Here is a 24,455-nt window from a genome sequence, read left to right on the forward strand (position 1 = left end):
ACCCTTGGTAATTGCTAGCGGGGGAATGTTCCATGTGGAATCTTCTTCTAAGCCAACATCCTCAGCTAGGTTCAGGATAGGCTCGAATGAGCAGTTCAAGTCACCAGCCACTATAGTGAGCTGGTCGCTTTTGTGCTCGTTTAGGAAGGCTTCCTGATCATTAAGGATCGGTTGTTTCTTGCCGCCCTGGCATCCTCTGGCATAGATATTAATAAGGATTATATCTTTACAGTTCTCCTTACTTAAGGATATACAAAGAAGATCAGGATTCATCCCCACTATTTCTCTTGTGTTGAATCCCAAGCTATTTTGTATCCATATGGAGAGACCACCCGAGGCCCTGCCCTTCATGCCCTGTATTGCCGGTTTATAGAAGTTTAAATAACCTAGTCTAAACAGTGGGGCAACTGACCAGGTTTCCTGGAAGAAGATGATGTCATGGGATGAGATGTAATCTGCCCAATCGTCATTATCCAAGCGACCCCGTAAACCCGCTATATTCCAGGATGCTATTTTGATTTGGTTAGCAGGGATACTGGTGCAAGGGGTTGCATGCTGAGCTAAAATTCCTACCTCAGCCGGGAGGTGATTATGGGCATTGACAAGTGTTGTTTGTTGATCTGATGGCAACGTTGGGCAAGCCACTCTAGAACCTTGCGTGGTGTACATAATAGGGTCTGCCAGCTCCCTTTTTGTGTTCACCCCCCGAGTCAATCAACCTCCTCTAGGCAGCCAAACATATTAGACGTGGGGACACCCTGCCACCAGGCACTCTGGCTTGGTCCCCCATTCCTAAAACCTCTGTTCCTGGACTTTTGGATTGTTGTCCAAGTCCCCCCTGTCCTATGCTGATTTCTAGGAGGGTAAAAAAAAGTGAGGGGTCTAACAACAACTGTCTGGTCATCTTCGCAAGGGGCCCATGAACAGAGGTGCTGTGCAGTATGGGGGTCAGCAAAAGTCACCACTATACAGTCGCCCATGATGGATTTGTGGCTCGGTCCGACCCATGGTACTCTTCGCACCATTAGTACCCGGCTTCTTTGGTGGCTTGGGAGCTGTCTATTTGTATTTAGCCAGTGTATTACCTTGTTTTTGAGGGACCAGTGGTCCTCTTTTGCTAGTGCGTCAAGAGTTGGTACACCAGCTAATACAATGACATATGAACTAGCTTCCGGTGGTATATCAATATAGCCACCACGGAAGTTGGGTCTACTAGGTTCAAGAGGTGGCTGAGTATTGAGGGATGACTGATTGGGTTGCCGATCAGCTAAGGGCACAGGTTTTAAACGTGCAGTATTCTGCTGGGGATGTGAATCAGCCTCAGCACGAGAGGCAGCGAGCTTAGGTTTAGGTGGCACTGAGGGCTCCTTCGGGGGGCAAGCCCTAGGATTTGGGATGGGAATGATGTTATTCCCTATTTTTGTGCGAGGCTTAGGTACAGGTTTGGGTCCCAGAGAAGGAGCAACAGGTGCATCTGCTTCTAAAGGTTGTGAAGGTAAAACCTCCCCCTGTGAAAATCTAGCTTCCATCTGCTTGAGGCTAAGACTGGCCAATGTAACGATTGTCCTGTCCATCTCGAGCAGATGGTTTTCCATTCTGGAAAGTTTGAGTTCCAAGGGCGTGAGTAACTTCTTAAGTGTTTCCCAAACAATTTGTACAAATTCCTCATCACCCCTCTTATCCCCCTCTACCCCACTCAATCTTCCCTCCCTTGACCCATCTTTACTTGAGCCAGGAAGAGATTCCACCTGTAGAACATTCACAGCTCCCTCCAAGACATGGGTAGTAGCACTAACAGGCAAGTCTATGTAGGTTTTATCATTTGATTCCCCAGGGGCAGAGGCGCCTAATTGGCGTCGGCAATTAAAAAACTGGGCTCTCGCAATTTTAGCCTTTTTGCGGGCAAATGCAGAGCTAGCCAAGCTTTTCTTTTGCTGAAGCGCCATTTTTTTAGCATTGTTGTTAGCCTTTATAGCAGCCCTAGGCGATTTACACTTTGCCTGTGAGCTTACACCAACCTCAGGTTTGAGTGGCGCAACCTCCTCCGGAGGATTTGGTGGAAGATCCTTCACTTGGTCGCATGGAGGCAGAGATGGGCAGTGGTGTATTTCTGCCAGTGTAAGCAGGGGGCGAGGGCCTGTTGTGCGCTCAGGGGTAAGAGCTAGAGCAAGGTTGCCTAGAGATGATTTTTTTGAGGAGGCAATGTTTAAAGACAATTTGCGGGCAGCATCAAGTTCAAGGGAGACCCTGTGTTGCATTTTGTTAATTTTGGCGTCAATGGCCAGATTGGTCTTTGTTTAAAAGTCATCCAGGGTCCCACTAGGTCTACTAAGTCCCCTAGCAGTTTTGCTGCGTGTGGCTCGTGTACATATAATGAACAGTGGGGAGGTAGAGCCACAGATGAGAAGAAAATGACTCACATAAAATTTGGCAGCCGTAGAACCAAATGACGTGGCCCAGCCCAGACCTCTTAGACCTCGAACGGCCTCAAACGGCCCGCTCTTAGCCCGGTCGTCGCCCCGAGCTGCGTCCCGCGCTGCGGGAGTTTAATGTTGTAATATAGTGGGCGTAATGGGCGGGGGGCGGGCCGGCGGGGAGAGCGGACCGGATGGTGTTTCCGTGGTCTCGCAGGGACTCCTGGTCTCTGGAGTCCCCGCACACTCGCAGCCCCGCCGAGCCTCTCACCCTTACCTCCGCCTTTCGGGATCTGCTGCCGGTGTTTGATATGGAGCGCACTCCTGTGCGAAGCGGCACCCGCGGAGCGGGTGCGGCGAGGAGTTGGTATGGAACTGCCCTCGTTATCCTTGAACGTCTATCAGGTGAAGCCTCTGATCAATGGAGTAAGTGCCCCAACAAGTATTGGAAGGAGACGCCTTTTAGAGCCTTAGGCGGGCGGGCCGGCGGGGAGAGCGGACCGGATGGTGTTTCCGTGGTCTCGCAGGGACTCCTGGTCTCTGGAGTCCCCGCACACTCGCAGCCCCGCCGAGCCTCTCACCCTTACCTCCGCCTTTCGGGATCTGCTGCCGGTGTTTGATATGGAGCGCACTCCTGTGCGAAGCGGCACCCGCGGAGCGGGTGCGGCGAGGAGTTGGTATGGAACTGCCCTCGTTATCCTTGAACGTCTATCAGGTGAATCCTCTGATCAATGGAGTAAGTGCCCCTGCTGCCACCAAACCAAGATTCTGACCTCCAGGCAGCGTGATCACTCCCAGGAGTCAGGAACAAAGGATGGGCAGGAAGGAAGTCACACCTCCCTTCTCCCCAGCGGGCTAGTGAGAGACACATGAAAGCAGTGAGCTTCAGAGGCTGCACCGCCTCTGATATGCATCTCTGCTGTCACATGTAGCCTTACGGCTAGAGCGGAATATATGGGAGAGAGCATTGGGTCACCTACTCACTTTAGAAGGTGAGCTTAAAACCTTTAAAATGCTTCAGATAGAATTTCAACACCCGAGCTCCCAAGAGGGGAAATACAACTAAAACAAGCCCTGTTTTGTAGAGTAGGACCATTTCCTTGGATAGTTGAGGATTCCCCAGTGTTACAATACTTACACATTTGGGGGAAATTCAAAGGTGCAGCCTCTGGAGTTTATAATCTCATAGTGCATAGGTTACACCCATACCCATTACTCGCACAACTTCATGTCAAATGGCAAGGGTTAATTACTGTAGCTTATTCCGACGAGGAATGGGAAGATGTTATTATGAACATGGATAAGAGAATCAGAGAGAACAGAATGAAATTTGCTGTCTTCAAAATTGTTCATAACTGGTACCAGTCACCACAAAAACACAAGACAGCAGGTTTACTACACCAATCTACCCGTGCCCACAGGAGGACTGCGATATACTACACATTTTATTCCAATGTCCAATTTTGAAGGAATATTGGTCTTCCATAACTGCCTCTATACACAGACCTTACAAGTGTCCATTCCTTTAACAGGAAAATTAGTTATATTACATGATGTTACTGATCTCCCAAATCTCACAAACCATACAAGACGATTGATAGCTGTTGCACTCACTGTAGGAAAAAATTGCATATTAAGACAGTTGAGAACACCACAATGCCCTACACACGATGCATGGCTTATTGAAATGTATAAAATACATCCTATGAAAAACTCATTTATAGATTGCAGGACGATGTTGGAACTTTCATCCAAGTTTGGATCCCCTTTCTAGCTAATAAATATTCTATTTCTAGTAATATTTCAGATTGTTCTTCTTTTCATCTCCTTATTAATTCATTACCATCATTATTTATATTCATGCTGTTGATGTTCTTATTAGGACTGTTGATGCCTTAGACAGCACCACTGTTATTTGAATTAGGATTTACTGTTCACCTATTGAAAATTGTTGAGTTGTGGGAATATCTCTGCTTGAAATATTGTATTTGTATGATATTATCGTTACTATCTTACTACATATTGTATACTATCTAAAGCATCTCCTCCCTAGTCCACCTGTCCTATTTCTTCATATCCAGGTTTTATGAGTATCTCAGATATTTTATCTTTTGATATCTGTATTATCTTTTTTGCATTTAGAAATCTGAGAAGTTAATCTTTCATAGTTATTTATTGTGTGGCCATAATTTGATTTGGTTATTCTCCTTTTTCAATGTATTGTTTATAAACTGACATGTGCTTCTCAATAAAAAGATAACAAAGGGAAATCTTTTTTTGTTTTGTGTCAGTTAAGAGTGAGCACCCTCGGATTAGAGGGTTTGCTATGGTAGTGTTTGGCATAACCTATACAGAGACAGCACAAACAAGTAAGGAATGGAAAGCTTGAATTAATCTCAGCCAGATGTAATCATTCCTTGATCCATTCCAGCATTTGTAAGCTCATGCGTACCATTGCACACAGACAACAACCCATACACAAATCAGTTTTGGCCACGCCACGAAAGGGTCTGAATATCCTGGACACAGTGACCAGACAGTTGGCCTTGGTGATCTCTTCAAGATGAGTTTCTCCCAGCCCTCCTCAGTCTTTGCTGTTTGGACGCAGCGGGTTCTTGAATGAGAACCTTTGAAGTGTAGATTTGTAAGACTGAATATGAGTTCTTCTCAATGTTGCAGGCACTCTTACTCTTTTAAAAAGACACTCACTGCCTAAGTCCTTTGTTTACAGGCCACCTGCATGATAATATCTGCCCCCTCCTTTCCTTTTTTGTTTATTCTCTAAGAACAAGACCCATTGGCAATAATGAAGGCCTTTCGATAAGTCACAAGCAATCCTAGCACTGGAGAACGTAAATGGGGCAGGGATAGTATATAATGCATAATTCTCAATGTATGAAGTTGCTGAACTTGTGATTTAAACCTTGTTGTCCTAGGAGCAGGTTAAATTCCGCGATGTTGCTGCCTGTTTTTCTGAAGAGGATTGGAAGAATTTGCAGGAATGGCAGAAGGATTTTTACAAGAATGTCATGAAAGAGATTCACCAGGCCTTGATCGTACTTGGTAATTTCTCACTGTCCCAATTAGAATTTTACAATATATATAACTCATAACGTAGTAACAAGTTTCTTAAATTATGTTGTGTTATTTTGCACAGTATATCTAGGAAAAATATGACATGCTGTAGAAGTTTAATTTAATTTTTCACAGTATATCTAGGAAACATTTGACATGCTGTAGAAGTCTAATTTAATTTTTCACAGTATATCTAGGAAACATTTGACACGCTGTAGAAGTCTAATTTAATTTTTCACAGTATATCTAGGAAACATTTGACACGCTGTAGAAGTCCTGGAGAAGAAGCCACAACACAGATATGTGACCCCTCAAGAACATAGAATATGTTGAAGAATACTGATGATATCCTTTCGTCCAGGTCACGCTCATCAGGTCATCTGGTATGTTCAGATGCTGAGAGGGTCCTCCAGTCCTGGTGGTACAGCCTTGGCGTGATCATATCATGCCCTGAGGGAGCCAGTCCTGAGACCAGTTGGAACTGGCTCCGGTGAAATGGGTATTGAAATGCAGACTTTGGCTGGAGACGGTCTGAGGTCCATGCTTGAGTTGAACTGCAGCCATCTTCAAAAGGCTGGTGTCCTTCTTCACAAGACTCACAGATGGTTTCTGGAAGGAGGACCACAGAGCGTGTGTGTGCAGCTCCCAGGTGGACCCTGGAGAGCTTCACCGAAAGCAGACGTGAAATCGAATAGACCGTTCAGTAGATAGGGCACATGATGAACTCACAGACATATCCAAACACATAGATATGAGACACTCTATACATGTCCCACACATGATGAAGGCAAAGAGGCTCTGGTAGGCCAAACTGCACAGACTTTACACAGGGGTGATAGGCTTTGAGATTGTGCAGGTACACAGGGCTGTTCTCCTCAATAACAGACTTGGCCAGGGAGAAGAGGTGTCTAGAGGAGTGCACTTGAGGTATCCTTTCGACATCTGGAAGTAGCTCTGATATCTTCTCTCTCGCGGGAACTCCTCCGTGGGCACGCAAGATTTTTAAGCTCATGGAAGGAAACACATACAAGGTACATGTGCAGTGTGCCACAACTTCTGACACCCCACAATTATGCATTGGGAAACAGATTTACAGCTGCAAATAGACGTGTTGTGATTTCCTGCACTGTAAATGAAGACATTCTGTGCGTAAGGTAAACCTACACGCATAAACGGTTTTGTGGCTTGGGCCCATAGTGTGGCATATGTCTTCTCCCTAAGTGAACAAGAGTTTGCTTTCCATTGGCTGTATGTGCATTCCTTTGCCGAGCTGCAATTAACCTTCAAATAAGTGCTTGCTGCATAGTTACAATTTGTTAGTGCGGAGTTGTGTAAAGAGTAGCCCCGCGCTGCTGCTGCCCAGAGGACCCCGTGAGGTCTAGAGGGCGGCATGCAGTCCCCGGGCCGTACTTTGATTATCGCTGGTCTAACGGAACCACTCCATGCCTCCGTAGGTTGTATTAGTATCCCCAAGTGTTTCCGACACTCCACTAGCATATCCACTAACTTTCTGGTAGCAATATTGTCATTACTGTGAGATTTACATTTACACTTGATATATACAAAGGAGTTATAATTCTTTTGGCCTTCACATCTCACTTGTTTATGAAATCTCTCCCCTTTCACCTGGAACTCTGTCACCTCAGATTCTAAAATGTGACTTTTCTCTGACAACAGGCTATCAAATTCTCAACCCTGATTCTTTACTCCGTATCTACAAAGGGAGCGATGTGTGTGTACAGGAACCCTTTGAAGCCAGGAGGACAAACCTAAACGAGGGGATTGGCTGTAAGTAGGACCGTCCTGTGCCTTTTGTCTCGATAGTGAATACCCACACATCACAGAATGTCATTAGCAGAAATATCTCCAGATAGTTATAATTAGATTAGTTATAAATACTGTTTAAAAAAATATCGTTCAATTGCCTGCAGATTTTCTTTTATTATCTTCAGTGGGGTGATGTTTTGATACTTCTGTCAGACTATGATTTAATTGCAATAATCTGGTGTCGCAGAAGGAAATCTTCTTTTCACTTTGCAATGAATTGTAAAGAGTCAAACAGTTTTTCACTATGAGCAAGTGCTAAGAATGTGTCCTCCTTGGGCCAGCTTACCTTCCCTTTTCTGAAGGTTCTGACCTTGTGTATTATGCACATGGGAACCGGGATCCATGCCTGCACCTCTGCGCGGCTCTCTGCTTGCACCTCTACGTGCCCCTCTGCCTGCACCTCTGCACACTCCTCTGCCTGCACCTCTGCGCGCCCCTCTGCCTGCACCTCTGTGTGCCCCTCTGCCTGCTCTCCCCTCTGCCTGCACCGCTGCGCGCCCCTCTGCCTGCACCTCTGTGCGCCCCTCTGCCTGCACCTCTGTGCGCCCCTCTGCCTGCAGCTCTGTGCGCCCCTCTGCCTGCACCTCTGCATGCCCCTCTGCCTGCACCTCTGCGGGCCCCTCTGCCTGAACCTCTGCGCGCCCCTCTGCCTGAACCTCTGTGCGCCCCTCTGCCTGCACCGCAGCACGCCCCTCTGCCTGCTCCTCTGTGCGCCCCTCTGCCTGCACCGCAGCACGCCCCTCTGCCTGCTCCTCTGCGCGCCCCTCTGCCTGCTCCTCTGCGCGCCCCTCTGCCTGCACCTCTGCACGCCCCTCTGCCTGCACCTCTGCATGCCCCTCTGCCTGCACCTCTGCGGGCCCCTCTGCCTGAACCTCTGCGCGCCCCTCTGCCTGAACCTCTGCGCGCCCCTCTGCCTGAACCTCTGCGCGCCCCTCTGCCTGCACCGCAGCACGCCCCTCTGCCTGCTCCTCTGCGCGCCCCTCTGCCTGCTCCTCTGCGCGCCCCTTTGCCTGAACCTTTGCGCGCCCCTCTGCCTGAACCTTTGCGCACCCCTCTGCCTGCACCGCTGCGTGCCCCTCTGCCTCCACCTCTGCACGCCCCTCTGCCTGCACCTCTGCGCGCCCCTCTGCCTGCACCTCTGCGCGCCCCTCTGCCAGCACCTCTGCGCGCCCCTCTGCCTGCACCTCTGCGCGCCCCTCTGCCTGCACCGCTGCGAGCCCCTCTGCCTGCTCCTCTGCGCACCCCTCCGTCCAGAACAAGGAATTTACAATTCAGGCATTTCGTGCTAATGACAAAATATTGCTCATTTCCTTAATTCTCCAAACAAATCCACACAACAGTTTGAGGAAACCAATACATCTTCTGCTGGATTTGAAAATAAGAGGGGCCTGCTGTCAGATATTAGGCTGTGTATGTGTCATATGATTACCTTCAGTCGTGCATGCATGTGCGCCCGTGTACAGACGCGTGTGAGTGTGCACAAGTGAGTTGGTATGTATGTGATTGGATGCATTTGCCTTGTATTCCGAAGCTTGGGCCACTGTGTGCAGCGCTCTCTGTTTCTCTTTACAGCTTCTCACCCAGCGGTCAGTCCTGACATATTATTTAGAATCACACACGAGGAAAAGTCCAGAGGGACCGACACGCAGCTCACAGAAGATGTTGAAGTCAGAAACACTTCCAGTTCATGTGAGTTTGATTCCCACACTGTACTTTTTAAATTATGCCTTTACTGTGTACATTTTTACTATATTACGACCAGAGGTTCATTATTAATATAAGACCTATCAAAAATAGGGAAACAAAGCATAAGTTTGTACAACAACCCCAAAGTGGTGTTAAGTACTTTTAAGGTAGGGCCTTGTGCATCTGCCGTTCTTTAGTATATAGCTCTTCGCGGACGCTCTAGGCTCTCGGCTCGACTGTTTGCGTGAGAATGTTTGACGCAGCTTTCCATGTGTGGTAACCATTTTTTTATTCTCTTTATTGAAACAACAACTTGGCACTCATGATGAAAGATTTAACATCACAATATTTCGATGAGACATCAGTATGATTGTGGATAATGCACATTTGTTCTACAGGAGTTGATTTCCCTAAGTTCACCCCCCCCCCACTCTCCCTTCTCAATCATCCAGTTGTATTGCTTCTTGGTCTGCACATCATCCCTCGATATTCGTTCCAGTTCCCCAAATCTTAGTCTATTTTTGTGGGCAGCCTTTACTCTCGTAGACCGCTCTTTCTGCAAGCATACACCAGCCCATATCTGCATTCCATCACTTAAAGTTGGGCTGCCACTGCCCTCCACCTTCGCGCAATGTTACGCTTTGCAACCATGAATCCCAATGCCACCTCTAAACGCTTGCTGTTGGTGCGGTCCCCGTCTCCCCATACATTCAGCTGACACTATCTTGGTAACTTGGTCTCCTCCTCCTTATAAACTGCTGTCGTGTTCGTCAGTATTGCTGCCCAGTACTCCTGAAGAGGTGGGCAAGTGGAAGAAGGTACCGTCCCGTCCACCTCCCCTAGGGCAGAGCAGCGAGTCCATTATTCCCATTTTCTCCAGGGGGGACATGCACAGTAGGCCCTATGCAGAATCTTAAGCGGCACTAACCTAAATCATAGGGTATGGCCACCTCTCTGGGAGAGGCCGTTGCTTCCAGCCATTCCTCATCTTCGAGGGTGCCCAGGTCCCCCTCCCACCGAGTCCTGAGAGCTAATAGGGAGTCTGGGGTGTTGTGTATAATTTTGCGGTACACAAGGGAGAACAGTTTTTGTCTAAGTAGTCATCCAGTCGAGAAGCTGTGGGCAGCAACGTCCCCTTAGGTTTTGCTGCTTTAAGGCATGGTAAGCTGGGTGCTAACGATTGTTCTTGTACCAGAGGGCCGTCCTATTGCAGGGACACCCGCTGTCTTGCATGTAGTTCATTTCTGATATGCATCCACTACATCGTTTTAGATTCAAATGGAGTTGCTGTCGATTCAAGTTGCATTGAGTCCGCAGAGTACAAAAGATCCTTAATGCACGATTCCCTTCTGTAAATTGTTGACTAATGTATCACTCAAACCCATTTTTAATCTGATTCCCTCGGCTCGTGCGTACTCGGCTTCATGTGCTAGCCATCCTGTCATTGAGGCCCTCTCTGTAAGGGGACACCCGTTCGGGTAGGATCCTCATCACTGCCTGTAGTTTTTATCTGAGAAGCAATAACCGTAGTGGATAGCCGAGCATCACCTTATCATCAAGTGCTGTCAAACAGGTCAGCCGCCTTGTGCCAGAGCTTCACCTACAGGCACATCCCTACTTCTTCTAACTAAAACCATCTGTATCTACCTTCTGGACAGGTTCTCCCATTGTCTCTGCGGCTTTCTTGGCATCGGACGAAGAGCTAGAGCCGTATCCCCTGAACCGCCATGACTCTGAGCGACAAGAGAGTACCCTTCGCCCATCAGGTAAGTGAGAAGGACAGGAGGGCGTGGGGCATTGTTCACTGAGCACTTCCATCTTGAACTTCAGATTTAAAGTTGGATGACTTTAAGCTGGTGGCGGGGAAAGCCACGACTTTGTGTTCTCTTCATCTCTTAGGGTAATCCATGGATCGGTCCACACAAAAGAATGTGCTGCATCGCAAGGTGAGGCTGAGATACCTGGGAGGGGAACTCCCACAGCAGCACCTTGCTCTGGCGGACACCTCTGGTATTCCGCCCTGGTCCATGTATTCTCTTTAACCAATCAGTTCCACACAGGAGTAAAACTGCGTCGAGTGAAGCCGGTTAGAAATGTGACCTCTTCCTTTCCTGGTAGCCTGAAGCATCTGTGATTCTATTATTCTTCCAGCTCTCACTGCACACATCTGGATGCAGGGCTTCCATGATGCCTTCCGCCGTGCACATCTCCATAACCAGATAGTATATATTCCCAGTACATAGACACAAGAAGGTTATGCACAGCTCACTTAGAGCATTAGCCACGCCCCCTCTTCTTTCAGCCACAATACATATGGTCCATGTAGATAACACTATCAAAGAAAGGTCATGGAGTGTAATGCTTGACTATCTTGATCCTTGGCAGTTTCTCTGGCTAGCATTCCATTCTATTGCTTTTTGTCCATCAGGGTCATTATGGAAGAGGATCATATGAATTCTGTCTGAATGCTTCGCCTCAAACCTCTGCATGGGAAAACATGCCACACCAACAAATTAATCAAATTGCATTTATGTAAAGGTGGTTGTCTTCAAATGCTACTGATAAGCAGAAAACCATGGAATGGAATGCTACACAAAGTGCTCAAATTGACTCCAGCATTTACTTAAATCACGTTTTGTTTTTTTCACATTAATGACCTCAACTCCTATCAACTCTGCATCAAAGGACACAACCCCTGCCTGCAACACTGACTCAACACACATGAATGTAGGGGAGAAACTCCCTTGGGGCAGACTGGCACCAGTGATTGGTTGTTTTATTTTATACGTTTCCTTCAAGGGATCCTCTTACAAATGTGGTGTGTGGTTGATGGATGTGAGCAAACTGTGGATGAAACCCGTTGTATTGTTTCATTATAAGAGGAGGATTGAGAGCTGACTACCCAGCCCAGTTGCAGTGTGGCCTGAAGCAGAGGTGCTTCTCCAAACAGAAAATGACTGAAACTCTTTGAAATCGATTTCTGAGTGAAAGAAAGAAGAATGTTCAGTGGAATTCAAGTCTGGTGTCGTTCTGTGTGCTTCAGTGGCGTTGCTTCAAGTCTGGTGTCATTCTGTGTGCTTCAGTGGTGTTGCTTCAAGTCTGGTGTCATTCTGTGTGCTTCAGTGGTGTTGCTTCAAGTCTGGTGTCATTCTGTGTGCTTCAGTGGTGTTGCTTTATTGTGTTGGTCCTGATGCAGAGATGCCACTGAGTTCTTAAAGCCAGATCAGTGGTCAGACTGCGAGCTGTAGGCTAAGGTTTTTGACTGTTTCCTCTGCCCTGTTCCCTTTGGAAATGTGTTTGTGATTTAATATTATGTGTGGTTTATTAAAGAGTGGGATGTGACTGACTTATGTTCTGTGAACTGGAAGGTGTTTCTTCCAACGAAGATGGGGGTCGAGGATGTGTATTGCTTTGTGGGTAGGCGTGGTGACGAGTTGTCTTAGTCCAATACTCCTATTCACTACCAATCCGTAATCCTTAAAAGAACCTTATTACCCCTATTCACTACCCATTCCTGAGCCCTAAAACACCTTACTACCTCTATTCAGGTTCAGGTTTTAAAGTCTTAATTTCGATTATTAGCAAATCATAAAAGACACATTAAAATACAAAAGAATATAACTGGTTCAACAAAAATATCCAAAGAAAGTCAATGCAATAGAAATTATTTAGGCACTCACAAAATACTTAGGTGTACAAACAAAAGAACATTTCGTAACAGGTGAATAAAACAGGATTCAATTTCAATTGACGAATAAAGAGACCTGAGTATTTTAAATAAAATTAAAGAAAAGCATTGCATTAAAAGGTCAGGATTACAGTTCTAAATTGCGAACAATGAATGCAGATAATGAGACATAGTCATAGGGTGGTTTAACAGTTACATACTCAAACTAAACAGATTATGGCAAAATGCAGAACAACCTTTGTACTTGGCGTTAAGGCGTACGTTTTTTTAGCCTAAGGAGCCAAGCCCAGCCCAAGTACTTTGCCAAAGCTACCACAAAGAGCTCTGAAGTGTTGGTCCTGAGCACCTGTATGGCTTCCATCGCTGTTTTGAATGGTAAGTTTTGGAACAAGGGTTTTAGCCATTTTTTTCGAGGTGCTCCGTACCTAGGACAGGCAAAAAGGAAGTGGCCTTCTGATTCAATATGACCTGAGCAGCAAGTACAGTAAGGTGATATCCCTGTGGACCGTTTGTTCAGGAAGATGTTTAATGGCAAAGCGCCCACTCTAAACTGATGGTACAGTTTCTTATCTAGCGGTCGAGATATGACATCCCAGTATGGCTCTCTCAGTAGGTCAATTTTGAATGTTAAAAACCTGCCTGTGAGGTCATTTTTGTTGGACAACAGCACTCTTTTTAGGCGGATGGTCGCCCAATCTAGAGATTTGAATTCATCTTTGGGTGGGAAGGAATTAGATTGTGGGGATGACCAGAGATGTTCCAAACCCATGTCTTTCAGAATTGTTTTTACAGCAGTGAGCCATGGTATTTTCCTAGAACCCCTGATAGACCTAACTTCCAACAGTTCTTTTGCAAAGAGGGATAGGTCTGGGGATGTCCATATTCGTCTCCACAATGCCACTAACCTGAATCTTGCCATCTCGTTGATAGGGGGGGAACCAAGATCCAAACAGAGGGGGAGCGAGGGTGTAGACTGTGGAAGGCCCACTAGGTTTCGAAGGAATCTACATTGAGTTTTGTACAGACTAGACAAGTCCATATGGCCCCATAGATCTGCGCCATATAAGATGGCTGTAGAGATTTTAACATCATAGATCTTAAGGGCCGGCAGGACCCGTTTAGTGATTGATTCATTCTGCTCTTTAACGAGACAACCAGTCAGCCTGGCAAGTTTAAGATGTTGCATATTGATCTGATCTTTCCATCTTAAGCGGCTATCAAGGGTGACCCCTAGGTAGGTCATGGTATCAACCTGTTCAAGGTTTACTCCATTCATCTTCACTGTGCTCCGGACTGAGTGGTTTTTTGTAAAGACCATGAATTTTGTTTTCCCCACGTTGACTACCAAGTTGTTGATGGCACAGAACTCCTCAAAGCGGTCCAAAGCCCGCTGTAGTCCGCTGTGTGTTTTTGAGAGGATTAGAGTGTCATCTGCGAAGATGAGTAACGGAAACCTCATCCCTGCCAACATTGGGGCATCAGTGGGGGTATCCAAGAAGAATTTAACAACTTGATCGATAAAAAGGAGGAACAGGGTAGGGGCCAGGACACACCCTTGGCGGACACCTCGGGTTACGGGGAATGTTTCTGTCACTTGTCCCTGACCCCCCCCCCCACCTCACCCTCGCAAAGTTGTCCTCATGGAGTCTTATAATAAGGTCCAATAATTCGGGTGGACAGCCCAAATTTTCCAGCACACCCCATAACCTGTCCCTGGGCACCAGATCAAAAGCGGACTTCAGATCGATGAATGCAGCATAGATGTTACCACCACCTAACCAAACCTCCTTCCAATAGATCAGGCAGAATCTAAAGACCTGATCTATGGTGCTCATTCCCGATCTGAAGCCCACCTGCATGGGGGACAGAATATTCTCCATTTCTATCCAACCCTGGACCCGACCCAAAACCATGCGCGCCACTATCTTTTGAATCGAGTCGATTAAGCTGATAGGGTGGTAGTTTGCTGGAATGGATTTATCACCCTTTTTATAGACTGGAACAATTTCAGCCCCTTTCCAAGATTTCGGGACTGTGGCTCCAAGAGCCAAAGTATTAGCTATTCTAGTAATATACGGGAGCCACAAAGTGGGATTAGATTTAAAAAGATCAGCCGGGATCAGGTCCATACCGGGGGCTTTACCTCGGAGAGTAAGTGCCAATGCCAGCTCAACCTCAGCAACCGTAAAGGTAAGTTTTCCACTTTCTGGGGTCTGCATGAGCGCATTGCCTAAGGGATTTGTAGTCTCATCGTCCCCAGCTCTAAATTGGGCCGAGTAGAATGAAACCCAATCCTCAAGTGGCACATTATTTCCGGGTGTAGAAGAGTCTATGTTTTTACCCCATTTAACCAGATCCCAAAACCTTTTCAGGTTATTAGAGGATGATGCCTCTAGAAGATCTGACCAGAACTCATCCTCCCACTCCCGTTTGGCTTTACTAAGGGTTTTTTTGTAATGGAGTCTAGCAGCTCTCACTTTAACCATGTCCCGAGATTTAATGGCAGAAATGAGAGCTGTATGTGCCTCTCTACAGTCCTTGTTGTACCATTTTTGGGGTAAAGGATTAGTTTTAGTAGCAGCCTTCCCACATGGTTTGGATAGCATTGTTTTTAACCTGCCAAAACACTTAATATGGACACCCATCACACTATTTGCTGTTCCAGTATCCACCCCCGACATATCTATTTGCAACATTTCATTAAGTGCATTTCCCACTACAACATTGATATTATTTAGTAAACACTCATCTTCCATAACCCGTGACCACTTCAGTCTCCTCCTGTCATTGGTGAGTTGGACGTCCCCTGTATTGGTTGCAGATGGTTCCTCGTGTCTATTTAAATCCGGTGTCTTCAACGATAGGGACAGTGGGTTGTGATCACTTTCCGGGCGCTCTAAAACTGCCATGTCAATTAGCAGAGCCCAATGCTCCATGTCCAGTAAAATATAATCAATGCGGCTTTGCCTCTGGCCATTATCGAAAGTACAATTTCCCTTCACATCAGAGGCAGAGCGGCCATTACATGCACGGAACCCATTTTGTAGACAAAAGGCCATCCAGGACACTGCAGCCTCTGTAGCTTTAGCCCTCTTCTCCACTTGTAGGTCTGGGATACCCCATACAGAATCATCTGCCAGAGTCCAAGTATCTCCCATATCTAGCACGGGTTCTATAGTACAATTTAGATCGCCAGCAAGAATGGTAGTGATGCCTCCGTGCATTTTCGTTATCATGTGATCAACAAGGTTCAACAGGGGTGGGCTTCGACCGCCAGGAAGGCCTCTAGCATAGATGTTAATAATGTTCATAACTTGCTTGTTCCCTTTGTTTATTATAATGGATAGGAGATCCTGGTTCTCCACCGGGAACTCCGTTGGGTAGAAACCCAATGATTGTTTCACCCAAATTAGCAAGCCACCTGCGGCCCGCCCTTTACCTCCTTTGGTTGCAGGTTTGAAAAAGTTGATATAGCCCTGCTTATGGACAGGTTCCGTTGCCCATGTTTCCTGTAACAGGATAATATCGTAATTGTCCATAAAATTTGACCAATCTGCAGACGCAAGGCGCGCCTTAATACCCGCTATGTTCCAGGACAAAATTTTCAGATGGTCGTTCAAATTGTCTGGCAACAGAGGGTGTAGGGACCGTACAGATCCATGAGACGCCCCTATATCATCATTGACCACTAGGTGCTTAACACAGTCTACCGGGGCAATGATTTTCTCCTCGGTCAGGGACCCCTGGGTAACTACGTGTGGTCTAGGGCTGTTTGGCAGATATGTTCAGCCTCCTTCCCCGTCTGCTAGATTGGTTAATTGGATTGGGCATACCATGTTATAATCAATGGGCACTTGGGCTATCACACTACCAGTCAGAGACTCACTAGAGGGATCGTTAAGTCAATCTATAGCTTCCAAGCCAGAAAGGGGGCCAAAATGATTGAAGAGGAAGGGGCGCTGGCAGTCAATCGGGGTCAATGCCAGGGGATGTCTCGCAGCAGGACCTTTACGAAACAAAGGATAGGATTGAAAAGGTATATGCCTGCGCGGGTAAAAATAGGATAAAGCTAATGTTTGTACATCCCCCTGCCTTGCAAATCTGGGTTCTCGTTTAATAGCATCTACCACCCATGAGTCTTTGAACGATATAAGGATACAGTCTCCTTCTAGATCTTTTGCTTCCGGCCCAACCCAATCTACTCTCCTCACATACAATATCTCCGTGGGAGTGGAGGGGGGTAGCGGGCGATTTTTGTTCAGCCAAAAAGTGACTTTGTTACGAAGGTCACCATAAGATTCCCTTGATCCTGGTTTTAATGGTGCTACGCCTGTCAAAACGATGGTGTGTAAGGCCGCTTCGGGTGGAAGGTCAACACTGGGAATGTTTGGCCTTTTACGCCCCCCCTCCCTGTGACTGGTGGAAGCAGTATTTTGGGTTCTTGAGGTACTTGGGGAAGGACGATTTGAATTAGGTTGTATTGGAGGACCCATGTGTTGACGCCCAACCATATTTTGTTTAGCCTCTGTTTTCGATTGGGGCTTTAGTACCGGAGTCTGAGAGCTAGCTCCTGATTTGGAAGAGGTGGTAAAGGTAGTATTAGTTTTTTGACCCCCTTTAGCTATGGTGTGATTTATTCCTGTTGTTTTATTAGGGAAGTTTTTGCCGTTTTCCATATTCTTACTGGTAACCTTACTGGGTGCCTTACTTGGTGCTAGTGTGTTAACAGTACCCTTATTATTTGAGCCACATAATGCTTGTAGCATCGTATGGTTTGATTGGATCAAATCCTCCATGCTATCGATCTTAGAGGTCATGAGCCTAGTCCGCTCCAGGACTGGTAAGAGTAGTGTTTTAAACATGGCCTCCATTTTTGCCAGCAAAACCTCATCACTATTGAGGCACATGGGACATGTGGTTGAGGAACCCAAAGCCAAAAGTGAGGGGCATAGCATATTGTTAGGCCCAGAGGGTTTTAGCAAGTTTGGTTGAGGCTCGGACCCCTGACACCATTCCCCTTGAACTGTATTTACTTCATTGGGTTTCAGATTTTTTTCCCCTGACATTCTAGAATCCCGTTTTCTCTTTTTAGTATTGGGGGCAGAGTTGGATATAGGTGGATTAACCTTTTCAACAGGATTAGAGATATTGGACTGATTAAGGAGAGGAGTTACGGATAACTGACTAAGATCCTGCTCCTCACTAATCACGGAATCATTATCCTCCATCCCAATCCCCTGTGTATCTTTGGAGTCGTTAATACTATTCCTTTCTTCCTTTATTTTGTCCCTTGTGGTCGGGCTAACCCCAATATTTTCTATATGGACTATTGCGTCCGTAGAGGTAGTATGGACACAATTGAAGGCAGCATGGGGTACAGAGGGTGCAGGGGAGATAGATGTAGCTAAAGCCCCCAGTGAGGATCGTTTTCCACTAATCAGGTCTATTGACAGCCTTTTCTCAACCATGGCAATTTCCTTTTCTAAGATACCAGTGGCCCGTGTGATAAAAGCGTCCAAGGGACCAGAAACAACGCCATTGGATGTATTGATTTGAACAGTACGTTCCTTCCCTGATCTTAATGGCATTTTAGGTGGTCTTCCAGACGTCCAGGGGGAGTGGGCCTAGGCCGGACTCTGCCGTACTCGAACGGCCTTAAACGGCCCGCTCTTTGCCCGGTCTTCGCCCCGGTCGCTCCCGCGCGCTCCCGCGCAGCGTAACACACCACTATTTGTAGGTCTTGGTCCAATGAATGAAGGTGATGGAGTGGGGCGGGGCGGTCAGGGAGAGCGGGGCCAGGTGACTCGGCCACTGACACCGGGACTCCTGGGAATGTGAGTCCGGTGTAACGCTCGCAGCCCTGCTGCCTCGCACAAACCCCACTGCAATGTCCAGGGGTGTGAAGGGATCCGAAGCGGGACCCGCGGAGCGGGTTCCGCAAGGCGTGGGTTTGAAGAAGGAAGTCTTCAGCACACAGCTACGCCGTCCAGGTTAGCAGGTTCGCAGAACAGTATCCCACAGAACGGTGAGTCCTCGCCCCTTTTCAGGTGATGGAGTGGGGCGGGGCGTCAGGGAGAGCGGGGCCAGGTGACTCGGCCACTGACACCGGGACTCCTGGGAATGTGAGTCCGGTGTAACGCTCGCAGCCCTGCTGCCTCGCACAAACCCCACTGCAATGTCCATGGGTGTGAAGGGATCCGAAGCGGGACCCGTGGAGCGGGTTCCGCAAGGCGTGGGTTTGAAGAAGGAAGTCTTCAGCACACAGCTACGCCGTCCAGGTTAGCAGGTTCGCAGAACAGTATCCCACAGAACGGTGAGTCCTCGCCCCTTTTCGGGTGATGGAGTGGGGCGAGGCGGTCAGGGAGAGCAGCCCCGCCCCACTCCATCACCTGAAAAGGGGCGAGGACTCACCGTTCTGTGGGATACTGTTCTGCGAACCTGCTAACCTGGACGGCGTAGCTGTGTGCTGAAGACTTCCTTCTTCAAACCCACGCCTTGCGGAACCCGCTCCGCGGGTCCCGCTTCGGATCCCTTCACGCCCCTGGACATTGCAGTGGGGTTTGTGCGAGGCAGCAGGGCTGCGAGCGTTACACCGGACTCACATTCCCAGGAGTCCCGGTGTCAGTGGCCGAGTCACCTGGCCCCGCTCTCCCTGACCGCCCCGCCCCACTCCATCACCTTCATTCATTGGACCAAGACCTACAAATAGTGGTGTGTTACGCTGCGCGGGAGCGACCGGGGCGAAGACCGGGCAAAGAGCGGGCCGTTTGAGGCCGTTCGAGTACGGCAGAGTCCGGCCTAGGCCCACTCCCCCTGGACGTCTGGAAGACCACCTAAAATGCCATTAAGATCAGGGAAGGAACGTACTGTTCAAATCAATACATCCAATGGTGTCGTTTCTGGTCCCTTGGACGCTTTTATCACACGGGCCACTGGTATCTTAGAAAAGGAAATTGCCATGGTTGAGAAAAGGCTGTCAATAGACCTGAGAGCGGGGCCAGGTGACTCGGCCACTGACACCGGGACTCCTGGGAATGTGAGTCTGGTGTAACGCCCGCAGCCTTGCTGCCTCGCACAAACCCCACTGCTATGTCCAGGGGTGTGAAGGGATCCGAAGCGGGACCCGCGGAGCGGGTTCCGCAAGGAGTGGGTTTGAAGAAAAAAGTCTTCAGCACACAGCTACGCCGTCCAGGTTAGCAGGTTCGCAGAACAGTATCCCACAGAACGGTGAGTCCTCGCCCCTTTTCAGGTGATGGAGTGGGGCGGGGCGGTCAGGGAGAGCGGGGCCAGGTGACTCGGCCACTGACACCGGGACTCCTGGGAATGTGAGTCCGGTGTAACGCTCGCAGCCCTGCTGCCTCGCACAAACCCCACTGCAATGTCCAGGGGTGTGAAGGGATCCGAAGCGGGACCCGCGGAGCGGGTTCCGCAAGGCGTGGGTTTGAAGAAGGAAGTCTTCAGCACACAGCTACGCCGTCCAGGTTAGCAGGTTCGCAGAACAGTATCCCACAGAACGGTGAGTCCTCGCCCCTTTTCAGGTGATGGAGTGGGGCGGGGCGGTCAGGGAGAGCGGGGCCAGGTGACTCGGCCACTGACACCGGGACTCCTGGGAATGTGAGTCCGGTGTAACGCTCGCAGCCCTGCTGCCTCGCACAAACCCCACTGCAATGTCCAGGGGTGTGAAGGGATCCGAAGCGGGACCCGCGGAGCGGGTTCCGCAAGGCGTGGGTTTGAAGAAGGAAGTCTTCAGCACACAGCTACGCCGTCCAGGTTAGCAGGTTCGCAGAACAGTATCCCACAGAACGGTGAGTCCTCGCCCCTTTTCAGGTGATGGAGTGGGGCGGGGCGGTCAGGGAGAGCGGGGCCAGGTGACTCGGCCACTGACACCGGGACTCCTGGGAATGTGAGTCCGGTGTAACGCCCGCAGCCCTGCTGCCTCGCACAAACCCCACTGCAATGTCCAGGGGTGTGAAGGGATCCGAAGCGGGACCCGCGGAGCGGGTTCCGCAAGGCGTGGGTTTGAAGAAGGAAGTCTTCAGCACACAGCTACGCCGTCCAGGTTAGCAGGTTCGCAGAACAGTATCCCCCTCTATTCACTACCCATCCCTAATCCCTAGAACATCTTACTACTGCTATTCATTACTCATCCCTGATTCCTAAAAACACCTTACTACCCCTATTGTCTAACCAACCCTGAGCCCTAAAAACCCCTTACTACCTCATTCACTGTGACCTGTGCCCTAAAAACTCCTTACTACCCTAGTCGCTATCCGTTCCTGAGCCCTAATAACCAGTTACTACTTCAGTACATACTTAAAAAATGTTTCATATAAAAAAAAAATAAGTGTATTAGTATTTCAAATTTGTTGACATACAGAGGTCACCCTTGAGCTTTTCATATTTGTATCACCATTGCATAATATGTTAATTAAAACAGAAAAATCTTAAGGGAAATAAATAAAACAACTAACTTAACATAACAGTTGGTTGCGAGAGGTATGTGTCCCAATACATCAGTTCCAACCATCTCCACGTCCACACAGGTACAAGTATAAAATATTACCCAGTTTATAGGTGTACAATATACGTAGCATCTGTCGCCAGTTTGAACATCATATATTGTTTTGGCAGAATCTTTGTCCCTCATCGCGGGCGCATCTCCTACACAGTAGGCAGTGTGTCAATGTAGGCCAACAATGGGTATGTTGTGCAGCAATCCCACCCTGGGTGCTGGCTTGGTGGGGTGGGTTGTCTCTTCTCATCTGAGCTAGTCGGGAAATGAAGTCAATATGTCCTTTGGTCTGGAGGCCGGTGGCATCAGTTCCCAATAATTGGATAGTTGCTCTTTACAGAACGCAGCTGCCTTTATCCAGGAGGCCCTGGACGGACCCTTGGGTGCCCCCAGTGTATTGCAATTCGTTGTTTGGCCATCAGAAGCTGCATTGCTGTCAGCCGGCGGTTAGCCGGGGGAACCTCTTTGACAGATCCCATTAGGCCCACCTGTGGTGTGCAGTCCGCGACTACTCCTGTAATGTCTTGTACTATATTGAACACTTTATTTATTTATTTATTTCTAAATTTATAAAGCGCGAACAAATACCATAAATGGTGTCTCGGCGCTAGGCAGACAGAGAGGCACATCCTGTGCATTATTGAGTGAATAGCCATGTCTTCACTTGCCTTCTGAAGAGCAACAGTGAGGGGCTGGTTTTTATGTGATGGGGCAAGGAGTTCCAGAGCCTCGAGGCGGCCACCATGAAGTGTCTGTCTCCCCAGGTGACTGTTCTCACTCGTTGAATGCATAGTGATGCGGATGAGGCTGATCTTAGCGCTCTTTTGGGAACGTACAGCTGCAGTGATTCCCTAAAGAAGTCGGGTCCTTGGCTGTTCAGTGCTCTGTATATAATACACAGAGCCTTGAATTTTGTTCTCTTTTTTATTGGGAGCCAGTGCAGTTGGTAAATGACTGGTGAAATCGGTGCAAACGTGGGTGTTCTGGTCAGGATTCGCGCCGCGGCGTTCTGCACCATTTGTAGCTTTTTGAAGACCTGCTCCTGGGCATTCAGCAGAAGCCCATTACAGTAGTCCACCTTGGATAACACCAAGGAGGACATCAGGGTTTTCCCTGCAGACAGTGGTAGGTAGGGTAGTAGCTTTTTCACTTTCCGTAGCGTGAAGAAGGAAGAGGAGACCACTGCGTTAGCGTGATTGGTGAAACTTAGTTTGTTGTCGAACAACACTCCTAGGTTTCTGACCTTAGAAACTGGGATAGGTGGATTGCCCATTTCCGATGGCCACCAGATCGGAGACCAAGATGGTTTTAGGTCTCCAAACACCACTACCTCGGTCTTATCGGTGTTTAGTTTTAGACAGTTATTGTCCATCCAGTGGCTAATGGCTCTCATACCAGTCTGAAAGTTGGCTGCCACTTCGATCCCGTTCTTATGTACTGCCAACACCAACTGGGCATCGTCGGCGTACGAAGTCACTCCCATTCAATGGGTTTTAATGATCCTTGCCAGGTCCGACACATAGATGTTGAAAAGTGTCGGACTCAGCGAGGATCCCTGGGGGACTCCGCATGGCAGCACGAACGTTGGTGAATAAAAGTTCCCCATCTTCACTGACTGTTCTCTATTGGCTAGGAAAGAGGTCAGAAGTTCCGCAGCCCTGCCCTTTATGCCCATGGCTTTGACACGGTCGATCAGGATGTTATGATCGACCGCGTCGAAGGCCGCTGATAGATCTAGCAGGATCAGAACAGCCGAACCGCCCTGGTCCATGATCTGTCTGATCTCTTCAGAGGCCTTGATGAGCGCTGTCTCCGTTCCATGTCCTCTTCTGAACCCGAACTGGGTGTTATCTAACAGGTTATTTTGATCAATGTAGTTGGCCAGCTGTTTGTTTATGGCTTTTTCAAGAATTTTTGATGGGTAAGGAAGGGCTGCTATAGGGCGGTAATTTTTTAATTCCACGGTGTTAAGAGTTGGTTTCTTTAAAAGAGGCTTTATTATTGCACTTTGACCCAGTAATTCGCTATTGATGGTCAGTACCATGCCAAATGTAGGAATGTGGAGCCAGGTGTCCTGCATTTCCAGCAGATGCTGTCTGACTCATTTTCAGAAGGTGTAAAGGAGTTTTATATAATCAGTGTAGAATCTTAAAGTGGATTCATCGTAATCTGTAGTTGGGGGATAGTCGTTCCAGCCGGCTGCAGCAATAAAGCCAGTGTTCCAGATATCCAGCGCTCGGGTGGATTATTGAGAATGCTCGTTGTACAGAGGTGTACAGTCAGGTAATCAGTTTACGTGGTGATGAGTTAGTCAACAGATGCTCCAGGGGTGTCCGAGTGGGGGTGGGGCCAGAAATGTGTTCTGTAGTGTCCTACAGGTGGCTCTTAGTTAGTAGTATAGCAAGGTGTCTGATAAATTCAGGGGATCTCCGTACGCTAGTTGCAGGGGAGGCATGAATCCTTCATCTGGGTAAAGATCTGCAAGAGTAGTGATGTGGCGGTTGCCCGCGCACCGTTTAGCATCCCTGTCGTGTAGCATGGGGAAGTGCGGATTTTGCATCAATGGGATGGAGGGGGCATAGAGCACTGTTAAGCCTGCTGGTTTCCTTAATCCATTCCATGCCCACCTCACGGTCTCCACTGTGTCTATTTCTTTGTTGGAATGTGTAATGTCTGATAGAGGGCTGTGGGGAGAGGAAATGGGCAGCATTGCCCCTCTCTATGGCAACATGAGGCTGGTACGGGGTGAGGTATATCAAATAAAATCCCAAGACCTGTACCTGCCAGTCTCTGGCCTCTACCTACAGGGACCCCACTTGGCAACGCCACGATAGTGCGGAATCTGGGAGGAGCACTGGATGAGGATCTCTCACTTGAAGAGCATCTGAACGGAGCAGCTGGGAGCCTCGATTGCCTTGATTCGGGCCTTAGGAATTTGTACCCAGTGTTAGCTGCCCAAGCAGGGTCTCTGATTTCCAGCGGCGTAATACTAAGTAGATCGGATTACTGCAATGCCCTCCATCTGTGAGCCCCTAATTATCTTCTAAAGAAATTGGAACGCGTTCAGATAGTCCTAGCCTGTAGTGTAGTTCCTAGTTTCCCACTAGGCCCTGCGCATTGGAATAACATAAACAGTAGTATCGACGTGGAACTGCTTATATTCCAGGCCTCCACTGACTATGCTAAACTTAATTGGGTTGTGTTACCAACTAGCTCAGAGGTCACTGGAAACTTTCTTCTCTGCATAGGAAGT

The 24,455-nt window shown here is 48.1% G+C and overlaps 1 protein-coding gene across 2 annotated transcripts in view; it reads left to right on the forward strand.

Moving 5' to 3' along the window:
• Window positions 1-24,455, forward strand: part of LOC147700502 (uncharacterized) — an 80,756-nt gene that overhangs the window by 23,410 nt on the left and 32,891 nt on the right. For both annotated transcript variants that reach the window (XM_086929660.1, XM_086929659.1), the window contains exons 2-5: window positions 5,351-5,477; window positions 7,167-7,277; window positions 8,889-9,005; window positions 10,661-10,768. In XM_086929660.1, the coding sequence (XP_086785786.1) occupies window positions 5,351-5,477; window positions 7,167-7,277; window positions 8,889-9,005; window positions 10,661-10,768 (463 nt within the window). The remainder of the gene's footprint in view (window positions 1-5,350; window positions 5,478-7,166; window positions 7,278-8,888; window positions 9,006-10,660; window positions 10,769-24,455) is intronic.

The sequence above is a fragment of the Lissotriton vulgaris genome, chromosome 7, assembly GCF_964263255.1.
Source record: "Lissotriton vulgaris chromosome 7, aLisVul1.2, whole genome shotgun sequence".
NCBI lineage: Eukaryota > Metazoa > Chordata > Amphibia > Caudata > Salamandridae > Lissotriton > Lissotriton vulgaris.